This window comes from Hesperophylax consimilis, chromosome 22 (assembly GCF_061612785.1).
Source record: "Hesperophylax consimilis isolate HC1 chromosome 22, BYU_Hcon_1.0, whole genome shotgun sequence".
Lineage (NCBI taxonomy): Eukaryota > Metazoa > Arthropoda > Insecta > Trichoptera > Limnephilidae > Hesperophylax > Hesperophylax consimilis.
Window position 1 is genome coordinate 2,162,978 of NC_142857.1, and position 14,374 is coordinate 2,177,351.

Below are 14,374 nucleotides of genomic sequence, written 5' to 3' on the forward strand. Positions count from 1 at the left end.
CTGATATGCTTCGGCCGTTGTCAGACAAGTACTGACGATAACAACTGAGGATAGTGCGAAACGTAAAATGTCTAATCAGACTTATTCATAGACAACTGAAATAAAAGATTACAAGCCAATACAATCCAATAAAACAGCTGTTTACTAACTGCTAGGAAAAATAAATAATTAATACGAACTAGGAATTTCGTAAACGCGATAGACATACTCGTAAATGGGGCTAAATGCGGCGTCCAACAGGGCACTCAAAAGAGACCAGATTATTTAAAAATAAAAGTACTACGAACAGGCTTGATAGGATAATGTTTGGGTTCCTTAATATAAACAAAAGCATTAACATTTACTAATGAATAAAAACGTTTATGTTAGGGATTTTTTTGTCTAGTTTGTCAAATATTTTTTTCATTCTTAATTTTTATACAACAAATCAGAACCCTTTCGTAGACAACGAAATGTATAACAAACTATTATTATCTTATATGTATATTTTTTTCAACCTAACCTAAACAATTTTAAGCTAGTTTGTAGTGTGATGACGCAAACCCTAAACGTAGTACTGCAACATTACGAGTAAGTAGATAAAAATTAAAAAGTATTTCTTACTGCAACATTACGAGTAATTAGATAAAACTTAAAAAAGTATTTCGTTACACATCTTTTTGATTGCATTAACCTAATTAGGAGATAACCCCCTACTCTAGAAATCGAAATTCATGTGCAATAAATTTTTGATTTTCACATAATCTTCGGATTCATATTTAAAGGGATTCTTGTTGGTAGATTCGTCAGTACGTCTCTTGAGGCGAACAGTCAAGTCTTTTGTACACGAGTAAAATAAATAGTATCCAAAATGATGCTAGCACTGTTTATGGTTGTTGCTTTGGTTGGAGGAAACATGGCCTTCGTTCTTCCCGGAGGTAAGTCGAAAATTCTTATTCAAAACATTACAATGGTCTGGTATACGCTTTGCGGGAAACAGTGGTAGAGAATAAAAAAATTGATTGCATACACATTCACTTAAATAATATTCTTACAAGTAAATGATTGCCAATCATTCAATACTATTACATAGTAAAAAAAAAAATTTAAGGTCAATAAAGATGATGTTATACTGGTATATTAAGTTTAGTAATCAATAATTAACTATTAACATCAAAGACAATTCAACGACACGTAGATTCAAAGTTAGAGAAAACAATACTGTATTAGCAATCAGAAATCATCATTAATGAAAAGATACAGTAAAAACAACAATAAAACCGCAAGCCAATACAATAAGACAAGATATTGTCTCAATTGAGCATCATATATTCTCACAACACATCATATATTGTTCTCCATCTATTAACATGGCCTCATATTATTTTCGAATCTAATTTCAATTCGTCTGATCGTGCGTGCTATGTATTCTGGGGTGTTATGGCGTTCAGAATATTAAAAAATAAATGAAAAAATAAACATTGATTACTGATAAGAACTGTTCACTTTGTTGATGTTCACTGATCCAAATTGAAATGTTTGATTTCAGAACGTAGCGCACGTGCCGCGACAATCGTCACCCGCGCCGGGTGGGGCGCCCGCGCCCCCACCTCCATCACCTACATGTCCACCCCGGTGCCATACGTCGTCATCCACCACTCAGAGAGCAGCGCATGCACCACCAACGCCGCCTGCGTCTCCGCTGTCAAAGGATTCCAGAACTACCACATGGACTCCAACGGATGGGCCGATATTGGATACAAGTAAGACCCGACCATACGAATATCGAATTCTAACTTTTATACCGAACACTTTCATTGATCGATTCAACAGAAATAGAAATCTTTTTTCCTAATCTTAAGGGGTTCAGCTTGGAAGATAATACGCCTCCCTCAAATGTTTCCCGTTTCGCCGATTCTCGGCCACCCGTAGTCGACAGTTCTCTTTCCTTTGTTTGTCTTTCTCAATATGGCGTCCATGCCATGGCTGTTTGACACTTGATTGTACTCCAGACGTGAATGCTGGTAGTATTTGAGATTAGTTGCCATATTCATTCTTGATTTTAAAGATATCGCGACGTTTGCTACGGGTCAAACACACAAACATTAATTTTCTGTCAATACATTGAGAGAAATTAGTTACAAATGATTATCTGTTTTTACCTTCACGAATACTACATGCATTTAAATTAATAAAAACTGCGACCAACCTTTTTTTGCTACCAAGCCAGTAACTTATTGGGAGGATAGTTGTTATAATACTGTTTGGTGGTTGGTTACAGCTGGCTGGTCGGAGGAGACGTCCGCTCCTACGAGGGCAGGAGCTGGAACAGGGTGGGAGCTCACGCACCAGGATACAACTCCAACAGCGTCGGAATCTGCGTCATCGGCTCATTTACATGTAAGTAAAGAACACAACACAAGATGAGACATAACAAATTACGTTCAAATCTAATCCCAAGCCAATATAATACAATTTCGAGCATAATCCGCCTAACTCAAAAACAGTTGAACAGAAAATCCTTATATTTTGAGGTACAGTTTACACCAAACCACGTTCAGCCGTATTTAGTTATTCTTTTCGATGATCCCTCTGGATTCTAGCTTCATACATATACATAGGCCTCCCTCAAATGTCTCCAGTTTGATTGATTCTTGGTCCTAATTTATTTGACTGTTTTTTTGTTCCTTTTCCAGCTACCCTGCCCCCAGCGGCCCAGCTCCAGCAGGTTAAGGATCTGATCGCCTACGGAGTGTCCAACGGCTACATCTCCTCCACCTACAAGCTGATCGGTCACCGTCAGGCCGTCAGCACCGACTGCCCCGGAAACAGGCTGTACGAGGAGATCAAGACCTGGCCCCGCTGGTCCGCCACCGGCCGCATGGTCGATGGAGAGGTCGTCGAGGGAGATGCACCCAACTCTGCCTAACTTTCTGGATCTATTCAATTCTTCAACCACAACCTTTCATAAAAAATATCTAGAAATTCTATAATAAACTGTTATTTTTATAAAAAAAATATTTGCTTTCAATTATTCCCATCCAATTTTGAAATGTTTTACCGCACAATTATAGTTTATATATATACTAGATGCGCAGGAAGATGTGATTTGTTTCAGATGTTTGATAAATTTTATAAGATTTTAATTTAAAACATACATTTGAAGCGTTTACTTCGCAAAAATCGCCAAATTTATCTTAAAAAACTGATCTACATAAATGGAGCGAAGAACTAATCCATGTATTGTTCACAACATTTATTTTTTTCAAAATAATTATAGGGAATTTCAAGGGAAAATTCCCCAAATTATAGGAAAAATCGATATTCAAGTGAATTAGCGATTGAAGGAAACGATCAATGTTATTTTAATATGCCATTTTTAATTTGTTTGGGATTTCCCCGTTTGAACTTCGGATTGCCGAGCGGTCGCAAGGATCCTAATCATTATAAGCAACGATTTAAATTCATTTTTGGCAGAATTCTCTTCAAAATGTGCTGAGAGCGGTGCGTGCGACAAAAACAATAAATATTTGAATCAATCTGGAAAATATCGATAGCCATTTTACACACTTAAGTATCAAAACTTTGATCTTGGTATTATTACACCTCAAAACCTAGAGAGAAACCAAAAACAAGAAAAAATAGCAGAACCTCACAGAGTTCTTACATCTCGCCAAAAGCCAAATGGTTGTTAAAATCGGAAACTTTATGAATAAGGTTCCTACTACTAAACAATTTCGTTCGTTTACTTACTGTCTATGCTCTATTTCCTGTAATGTAAAGCAGTAGATAAATGACTATTTATTAATTTAGTTGTCGTGATGTTTTAATATATTTATTTTTACAATTAAACTTTTGGCAACAAATAAACACAATAATAGTATTATTGATCGACAGAAATAGAAATAACATTCATTATCTTTACGATGCTCTGATTAGCATTATAGAATTACTAGTTGACGTTTACCCGGCGTTGCTTGGGGTTATCTTTAGGAGATAGGCGGACTTTACAGTAGGCCTTTTCAAGATATATAATTCCTTAGTACATTATTTTGATATATCTCAATGTAAGCGCACGAAAATATATTATTTACGACTTCTTAAAAAACATCGACTTTTCTCTATTTTCTATAAGTAACCTTCCGGAAGAAATTCTCTAAATGATAGTGAAAACCCTATCAAAATCCGTTGCGTAGCACAAACAGACAGACGCGGATAGCGATATTTAAAGACGGCCTGCGTAGTTTTAACAGATACTCATTGTACAACAACCAACATACAAATCCACTGCCAAACTATAAAGGAATTGCAACAACAACACCAATCATCAAAAACCGTGGTATTATTATATTGCCATATAACGATTATTCACAGTGAAGAAATCTATATGCAATATATAAACCGTTTAAAAATAGATGTAAAAATTTTAAAATAAATTATATGGAATCGTAACAATAAATAGAATGCCGTAAAGACACATAAATGTTGTAGGTTATTAGTTATGAGATCTCCCAAACTTGTCACATCTGGTGTCCCTGAAGGATCCTATTTAGGACCACTTCTCTTTATTATATTCATAAATGATCTAAAAAAATTTCTTCGGCAAAACATTTTTGTAAATGTTTATTATATGCAGATGACTTAAAAAAATTTCATCTCGTGAATTCACAAGAAGACTGCGAAACTTTGCAAAAAGACCTACTCACATTGTCTCAATTGTGTATAGATAATGCAATGGAATTAAATATTAGCAAATGTAATATCATCTCGTTCACGAAAAATGTACGTAAAATTGATTTCCCTTACACGATCTGTGATGAAATCCTAAAACGAGTAGACTCCATTAGAGATCTGCGAATCTTACTTGACTCGAAGCTAACCTTCAGAAACCATTACCAAAACATTGTCAATCAGGCTAATAGAATGCTCGGTTTCATCACTAGAGTCACTAAATCATTTAAGGACATCAGTAGCTTCAGAATCTTGTACTAATCATATGTAAGAAGCATCTTAGAGTACGGCTCTGTGATTTGGTCACCACATTATGCAATTCATAGCAGGAAAGTGGAGTCCGTTCAAAAAAAATACTTAAGCTATAATTAATACTAGCTTGCAAATCTGGAGTACATCGGAATCTCGGTAACTATGCTGAAAGACTTACTCACTTTAAAGAAGTCTCACTCGCCAAAAGAAGAAACATATCAGATATAATCTCTGTGTTTAAAATCATTGACAATGTGTATGATTCATCTTTAATTAATCAAATTAACCTTAATATAAGACCGAAATCCGCAAGAAACCCTGTAACCTTTTGGATCAATACTTTTTTCAAACCAACATGGAGAATGACTAGATTGTATAATAGATACTGCAATCTTCTAGACTTAGATATATTTTAAAACTCAATAACTTCAGAACGAACTTAGACATACTTATACCTGATAGAGCCATTTTATTATTTCAATTTCTTTACCAATCACCTACTTATGCATTAGTTCCACAATATATGTATTTGTGCGTGCATGTGTGTGTACATGTTTGCGTACAATGTGCGTACGGTGTGCAAATCTATGCATGTGTGTTTGTGTTTAGGTTTGTATGTGTTTGTATGTATGTATGTTCCTAATAATTGATTGTGATCCTCCTTGTTTTTTTATATACATTCTTGTAATTGGATTTATTATTACTGTAACTGACCAGTTGCTACTACACAGAGAGTGTTGAGATAAATGTTGTGCTCACCTATAATTGGAAGCATCATTGTAACCATGCATAAATTTAGATTGCTGTAAAATTTATGTGATGTATTCTGTTGGCGAGCCAATAAATAAAAAAAATAAAAATCAAATATAACCGATTTCACAAATGAACTATGTCAATACCTAAACAAATCAACGAAAATGTTTACGATTGTCTGTGGTGATTTTTACAACAATATCTCATCAATTCAATAGAAAAAAACAACATGATTAACATGATGACACACCTCAACTATAAATCCTGTATTCATAACTATACTCGAGAAATACACAACCAAACACCATCATGCTTAGACCACATCTGGTGCAAAGTAGATCAAAACGACATAAAAAATATAAAATCTACTGTATGGAAAAAAAATATAACTGACCACCATGCATGTCTTATATTACATAAGACAAATGAAAATATAACTGACCACCATGCATGTCTTATATTACATAAGACAAATGAAAAACTAAACCTAAAACTTAATAAAGCTATTCAAATCCTCAACTAGATTATAAATTGTTAGAAAAATCACTAACTAATGAAAAATGGGTAGAAATATTAAAAAGTAATTGCGCTCACCAAAATGCCATAATGTTTGAAAAAACTCTATCTTCACATATTAAAAAAAGCAACAAACATAATAAAAATCACCTCAAATTGAAAAACAAAAAAATTAAAACCCTTAATTACAAATGGACTAATAAAAGCCATAAGAAAAGAATAACCTGTTAAAAATAACACAAAAATCGACAGTTGATAATAACACAGCATCATATTAAAAGAAATAAACTAACAACTTTTATCAGAAAGACGAAAAACAACCATTATACTAAAGTTATAATAGAAGCTAAATATAATAATAAAAAAAAAATCTGGTAAAAAAATAAGCAAATATCTGAAATCACAGATGGTAAAAACATATATAATGTACAAAAAGACAGAAAAACATGCTGTAATATCTTAAATAACTATTTTGTAAATGTCAGCAAAATCCTGGCAAACTCCATCAACACGCCTAACTCTAATAATACAAACACACAACAAATAACACAACATCAATACAATAACTTCTACCCGGTAACAAAATTTGACATTGTAAAAACTATGACTGAACTGAAAGGAGGCTCTGCCCCCGGATTTGACAATATAGAGGTTAAGGTTAAACGCAACGCTCGTTGTATTCTACGTGTTCACAGATGGCGTTAATTAATTAATTTTGTTTAAATACGCTTTTGCAAGGTATTGCTTTACAATATTAAGACAAATCATTTGTTTGCGCCCGTATATACGCAATATGAATATGAATCAATAGTTTTGTTCGTTTAAAGACTTTATTCTTTCGAGAAAGGCACACAAATACAATATTTTACCGATGATTCAATCCAATATTGTATTTGTATGCCTTTCTCGATAGAATTGAGTGTTTATATGGACATTGAAGGTTACACCCGCCCTGTCCCACCCCGGTATAGGTGACTTATGGTCACCCCTTCGGAGCTCTCGCATGAATCTAATTTTTGAATAAACGGCTCTACAAAGTATATAAATGAAGCTAGACCTTCAATGTCCCCGCATACGGTGTTAGAAAGCGGTATGCGAGCGCTTACAGGTATTAATCCAAAGACAACACAGAACAATAAGCATCAAACAATCAAGTAACAAGTTTCAGGCAAATAGTTAGTGGAGGGAACCCACACTCCAGTACCTGTAAGCACAAAAAGAACAAAGTGAAATAATAGAGTGACGGGGGAGTTTCGCCGAGCCACGTCTGGCAGTCCTGTTGAGAGATTGGTGGTGGTTGGGGTGACTGGTGCAGGTCAGGACTTCCACACCCCTTAGCCGACCACCCGGTGGTGCCCTGAAGATAAGCATGGGAAAAAGAGGGATAAACCCTAAAGAACCTAGGGGAAAGAAGCGTCAGGAGGTCGGAGGCAGGGTGGAGGTTACCCCAATCCGCACAGTCACCCCTCTGACCACCAACGCTCCTCAGGGGTGGCGCAGGTGATTGGCGGAGTCCCCCGGTAAAAACAAGAAATTAAAAGAAGCTCCAGCAGTGCATGCGGGGACGAGGCCCGTTGTCCAACCCCTATTGGGGAAAAGTAAACAATACAAAACAAACAACGGAGTTCAGTTCTAGCCTGTAAACTCGTTGCCGTTACTGAAAAAAAGAAAGAAAACCAAAAAAAAATACATATAAAAAAGACGAGAAAAGAAAAGAAAAAAAGAAAAACAATAAACAATCCAAAAGTGCCACTTAAGAACATCGGTAGAATAAGTAAAACAAAAGTAGAAAGCATAAAAATAACATTTGCATGGTCTGTAAAGAGGACAGTATGTGAAGTATAAGATAAAAGACAAAGTAAAAGAGATAATTAGCTAAGCAAAGATATATAAAGAGTGTCTGCAATGTCTGTAAAAAGGACAGTGTGTCTACCTTAGACACAAAACATAAGAAAAGAAAACTGAAAATTAGAAGAAAATAGGATACAAGTTGTTTAAAAGAAATGTAAACGAAAGAAAATCATCTGAAGCAGCTGGTACAGTAAGGAAAGAAAAATAATAAAAATAAGAAGAACAGAATGCATAAACAATAATCGGAGAATTGTAAAAGAATTAGTCATGGAGCAGGAGCAATACACCAGGGGTTCTCAGTTATCACACTAGTCAGCGACTCTAAGCACAGACCATCTCTCAACCCAGATCCTAGTAAACTTCCTCAGACATTCGAAATTAACTCTGTTAGAAACAAGATCGGTGTTCCACACCGGTCTAATGGGGACATTCAGACCGTCTATCATTTCGTCTCTGGCATCCTTCAAGATCTCACAGTGCCACAGAATGTGCTCGGCCGACTGGTAAGTATTGCCACAAGCGCAATTGGGATGGGTAGACAGGGCAAGGCTGTGAAGCCTCCCCCTGAATTCCCCATGTCCTGAGAGGAGCTGCGTCATGTGATGGTCCAGTTTGAGGAAGGCCCCTTCCATTCTGAGTTTAACTGATGGGAAGAAGGAAAAGGTCCATCTTCCCATGCTCGACCTATCCCAACGGACCTGCCACTCTTTGAGCGAAAGGTCCTTCATCGTCCGAAGCAGTCCAGGGAGAGTTCCCGGTCCACCTGGTGTCAGAACGACACCAAGATGGGTTGCCGGGGATCCTCTGGAAAGTCTCTGCTTGGTTAAGACTTCCCTAATCTCCAGATCGATTGGCAAAATGCCGGCCAAAACTGGCAAAGCATCCGAAGCAACAGTACGGTATGCGCCAGATAGTGCCAGCAAAGAAGTTCGCTGGCCCCTAGTAAGAGCGAGGAGTATAAGGCAGTTATCCAGGCGGTGCTCCCAAACAGAGGCAGCATACGAAACTTGCGCAACGTATACGCCCCTGTACAGAGCACGTAGTGCCGGATTGCGTAGTCCCCATTCAGCGGTGGAGAGTCTCCTCAGCTTTAGGAACAGCGCCTGAGCCTTGCTTGAAACATCTTTAACATGAGCCAGAAATGAGGACGATCGATCGAGTGTTACACCTAGATACTTGACCGTGTCTGCAAATTTGATGTTGGTGTCTCCCATCCGGATGGTAGGGTTTCTTTTTCTACTGAGAGAGCCCTTCATCAGGAGACCCTTTGTCTTGTGGGGAGCGAAGGTCATCTTATTCCTCTCCCCCCATTTAAGGAGGGTGTTCAAACCATCACCAGCCTTTTCTTCAATTTCCTTTCTGCTGTTCCCCGAGACAAGATACATCTTATCATCCGCGTAGTCGATCATGATACATCCTTCAGGCAAGGGTAACCTAGAGGAGTCGTCAAAGTCAATATTCCAAAATTCAGGTCCCAGAACGGAGCCCTGGGGACAACCCATATTTACTTCGCGTTCTATAGTAAAATCACCATGGGATATCGAGACAGTTCGTCCCGATAGGTAGTTGTCAACCGATTTAAACAGGCGTTTTGGACAATTCCTACTTTTAACCTTTGTGCGTATCATGTCCCACCACGCGAAGTCGAAGGCACCAGTTATATCTAAGAAGATTGCTACAACGTACCTCTTTGTGCAGACCTTCACCCAGTTAAGCGCAAACGAAATGGCGTGCACGGTGGATTTACCCGGGACGAAACCAAATTGTAGTTCACTGGACGGTGAAAGTGTACTGCGAAGTCGCTGCCGAATTAGTATTTCCAGGATCTTGCCGAGGATTGGGAGCAAGGTTATCGGGCGATAAGCCTTTACGTCGGTGAGTGGTTTGCCGTTCCCTTTAGGTATAATCCTGAGCACGCCCCTCTTCCATTCAGAAGGGAAAATTCCTCTTCTCAGGCACGATTCCATCACTTGAAAGAGCTCCTCTTTAGCGTGGACCCAGACATGCTTCACTATCTCGCCATTAAGTCTGTCATGCCCTGGTGCCTTCTTTGGACCCAAACCCTTAATTATAGCACCAATTTCAGCTCTAGTGACAGGAGTGATTCTATCCTCTTGGGCGAGGTCTCTGGGTGGAAGCCGTGCCAGATTTCTAATCTGTTTTTGGTGGTCACTTTCCCCAATTACTGACTCTACAGGGACTAACTTGCCCAAAAGTGTGTTGAGAGTAGAGGCCACGTCCACAGTCTCAGCGTCCCTCCCATCAATCTTCCCAATTAGACTAGACAAAAACCGATCCGAACCCTTGACGGATTTTTCAATTGCGCTGTGGATTTCCCACGGGTTGGCGTTGCCCACATCTTTAACCCAATTATGCCAGGCAGCTCGTTTCGCAAGGAGAACCGCATGTTTGAAAGTTGCCCTGGATCTCCTGAGAGCGGCCTGGAGGGTAGCTGTCTCCTCCTCCGTACAGCATCCCCTCCTGGACAGTCCCAAGGCCCTATAGGCTCCTTTATAGGCCCCCTTTAGCGAAGTCAGCTCAGGTGACCACCACGGCGTTCTAATTTTCGTCTTTGGGTTTGATCTGCCCAGAGAAGAATTAGCCGCAGATACAACGGCTGAATTGAAAAAGTTCCCCAAATTGTCCGGATCATTAGCTGCTACGTGATGAAAATCCCTTAATGTATCTCGTAGCGCCTCCCCAAAGTTATCCCAATTCGCCCTTGAGGTGTTGAAATTCCAGGAGGATCTCGGAGTTTCAGTTTTCTTAACACCTATTGTAAATGTGATTAATCTATGATCCGAAACTATTGCGCATTCATGGACCCTCCATTTAGATATCCTGGCCACAACTGATCCAGAGCAAAGAGTTAGATCAATGTTGCTCTCTCCTAGTGTGTTTGAAAAGGTAAAGAACGAACTCTGTTCGTTAATGATACAAAGGCCTTGCGCAGCAATCAGGTCTTCGACGGCGTCAGTCCGTGATCGTACTGAATGGGTTTTAGTATTGTCAAACCAAAGAGGAGAGCGAGCGTTAAAGTCCCCTCCGATAACTACGTTACGACCTTTAAGCGCGTTTAGGGCGCGCGTCAGACTCAGGATATGTGGTTCTACCGGGTTCCCCCATTTAAAATAGACTGAGATCAGATAGATCTCAGTATCAGCAAATTTAATACATACACAGGTTTGGTACTCATTAGACAGCCCAGCCAGAAGGAGGGGGATGATCAATGATGTATTGACCAGAACACCCGCCCCTGGAGATGAGCCGACTTCGAGTACCGCTCCCGGAAATTCAATTGGAGTCTTACCTTCCCAGGTGTACTGCTCCTGAATAAGCAAAATGTCAATGTTGAGGTCAGACATGACCCGCTGCGCGTCCAGGGTGGCCAACCGGGATCGCTGCAAGTTAATCTGACCTAGGGAGAGTAAATTATGAGGAGCCATAATCGGTCATGCGGACTTGAGCATTAATGGCAGCCAGGTGAGCAGGACAATCCCTGTCCCCCGTAGGATGATTGGCAGGCTTCCTAAAGCGAGTGCAGGTAGCACAGACAGCGGGAAGTGCCTTCTTGGGGCAATCCTCATGAGTGTGCCCCACAGCGGCGCAGTGGCGACAAGTTTCATTTTCCTGAGAGCATGACTTGGAAATATGGCCATATTGCTGACATTTGAAACATCTGGTGGCACCAGTGTAGTCCCGAGTCCGACAGGCATTCCACCCAAGGAAGCACATTCCGCTGTCTAGTAAGACCTTACGGGCAGCTGGATGACATGTCACAACCATGTTCATGGTAGGAGTGTCGCGCTTGCCAAAAAGCGATACTCGCCGCATAGTCCGAAGGTGATCTTCCAAAGACAATGTGGTCTGGCCGGATAGATTATTGGAGAAGATCTCATTAAATAAATCCTGATCCGCGGATTGTTCGCCTTTTGGCACATTGTAAATAACTATTTTAGGAAGACGGCCCAAGGGATTGATCATCTTCAGACCGTTTGCAGTAAGTTTCGCTTCAGCTTTTTTTATGTTCTCAAGATCCTTAGAGTCCTTGGCTTGAAAGGCCATTCCCGCTCCTTTAATTTTTCTAGATCGGACAATTTGGAACTCGTCCTTCTTGGGGTTAAGGATCTTCTCCAGGACTTTCTGAGTTTGTTCCGAGGTTTTGCCTTCTGGAGCCTCTGGATACACCAAGAAAGTAAGTGGCTTTTTTGGAATCGGTCGCTCGAAACCGTTGATGACTATTTTTTTTGACGCTGGCATGCCTACCGCGGCATTTGCATAAGACAATGTCTCCTTGGCAATGGGATGCGTCGAATAGGCTGGGCGAGTTTTAATAGCCAGGTCCAATTTAGACGATAGAGCCGATTGCGCACTGAGCATTTCCTCTATGGTGGTGCTTCTCGTTGCAAGTGTATTAAGCTCGAGCATCAATCTTGTGATGTCTGACATCAAGTCGTCAAGGGTGGTGTTGAGCAGACTTTTGTCAGTTTTATTTAGCTTATTAGGGCCGTCCATGAGAATCAATCTGATTTTCTGGCACTTCTCCAGGGCTGGAATAGCCTTGAACTCCTGGTTCCCCGGAGAGTCGCTGTAGCGTACACGCTTCTTATTCTCAGCGTTGGGTGTAGTTGCTGGAGCGATGGAGGGCATTTCCTGAGAGGGGGGCACGGCAGTGGTGCAACGAGTTGTTTCCAGCTCCGAGACGGCCTCACTTTCCGAATCCACTGTATGAAGCTCCTTCTGTGGCCTGGTTTTGGTCCGCTTTATAGTCTTGAAGGGCCTAGCTGTGGGAGAGCCTGTGCTCAGAATCTGCTCTATCTGTTTTAGAATGTTTTCTCGGTCGTCGGAGCGTCTGACCGGATTTCCGGTGGAATCATCGGACTCGCCAGGCGAAACTGGACCGGAATCCATTTTTTCCGAAAAGTGGGGTAAATCAGAAATTTACCCCAAATTTCAAAATTTTCCCCAAAAATGGGGAAAAAAAGTCGGGAAAATTTTTGTTCAAAGTGCCCTTAAAAGTGAAAAAATATTCATTTTAGGGGTACAAAATATTTTTTTGGGACTTCAAAATTTAGTTGAAAAAGTAAAAATTTAGTAGCCCTCTCCGAAGGTGAAAATGAAATTTATTATTAATGTCCAAATGTCCGCTCTTTACTAATCCTCCACACCAAAATGATTATGGAAAATTTAAAAAAAAAAGAAATGTCATTGTCACTTTTAAATAATTGCTCTTAACGATATAAAAAAGAAAAAATATTTTTAGTTTATATGGACAAAACTATTTATTCATATTCATATTGCGTATATGAGGGCGCAAACAAATAATTAGTCTTAATACTGTAAAGTAATACCTTGCAAAAGCGTATTTAAACAAAATTAATTAATTAACGCCATCTGTGAACACGTAGAATACAACGAGCGTTGCGTTTAACCTTAAGACATTAAACGTAATGAAACAACGCCTAGTGCGTCCCAGAATGCACATATTTAATCGAAGCCTAGAAAGTGGTTTATTCCCAAACAATTATAAAAAACCAATCATCACCCCTATTGATAAAACGGAATGCCGTAAAGACCCACAAATTTATCGCCCGATATCACTATTATCAAATATGACAAAGATATATGAAAAAATTGTAAAAAAAAAGATCTGGGCATTTTCTTTTAGAAAAAAAATAACATAATAAATTCTAATCAATTTGGCTTCAAAAAATACAAGCACTCAACACACAATTGCTAAATTAACGAATTACAAATTTACAGCACTAGATTCTAACGAAAAATGTCTAGGAATATTTATAGACTTAAAAAAGCGTTCGACATCACATAAAAAAATAATAAATAAATTAAAATCCATTGGAATAAATGGAAAAGTCTTAGCATGGATGATTAGTTAAAAAAAAACTTAAGAAATACAAATTAGAATCCACTCAACTTGGGTTTAGTAATAGAAAACAAAACCGAAATAAAATAACTAGTCATTGCAGTAGACTACCTAACTAACTAACCATCACGCCGTTACTCATACATACTCTCATATTATTCTAACTCTTGACATGGCCCGACTCAAGAATCTGATTCACGTGGTCGTGTCATGTCTTCCTCGGGCGTCCCCGACCTCTGTTACCACTATAATCTATGAGCCGACATAGCTCAGTGGATACAGAGCACCTGACCGGACATCAGAAGGCACGGGTTCAATTTATTTATTTATTGTTTATTTGCAAAAACAGTATGAACCAGAACATTGCAATATCGATAATTAACATTTACAAAAAAGTGAATAACAAAT

General features: G+C 39.1%; 2 protein-coding genes across 2 annotated transcripts in view; one reads left to right on the forward strand and one right to left on the reverse strand.

Moving 5' to 3' along the window:
* Positions 1–14,374, reverse strand: part of LOC149412609 (trichoplein keratin filament-binding protein) — a 223,230-nt gene that overhangs the window by 116,277 nt on the left and 92,579 nt on the right. The gene's annotated exons all lie outside the window — the stretch shown is intronic.
* LOC149412611 (peptidoglycan-recognition protein SC2-like) lies at positions 777–2,990 on the forward strand. The gene is made up of 4 exons (XM_089644878.1): positions 777–917; positions 1,529–1,742; positions 2,261–2,379; positions 2,676–2,990. The coding sequence occupies exons 1-4, from the start codon at positions 851–853 to the stop codon at positions 2,906–2,908; spliced, it is 633 nt and encodes a 210-aa protein (XP_089501004.1). The 5' UTR covers positions 777–850; the 3' UTR covers positions 2,909–2,990.

Excerpts from the sequence above, each read along its gene's own strand:
- LOC149412611 (XM_089644878.1), top strand. The coding sequence starts at position 851 with ATGATGCTAGCACTGTTTATGGTTGTTGCTTTGGTTGGAGGAAACATG. Across the intron at positions 918-1,528 it reads GGCCTTCGTTCTTCCCGGAG|AACGTAGCGCACGTGCCGCG; the intron begins GTAAGTCGAAAA and ends GTTTGATTTCAG. Across the intron at positions 2,380-2,675 it reads CGTCATCGGCTCATTTACAT|CTACCCTGCCCCCAGCGGCC; the intron begins GTAAGTAAAGAA and ends TTCCTTTTCCAG.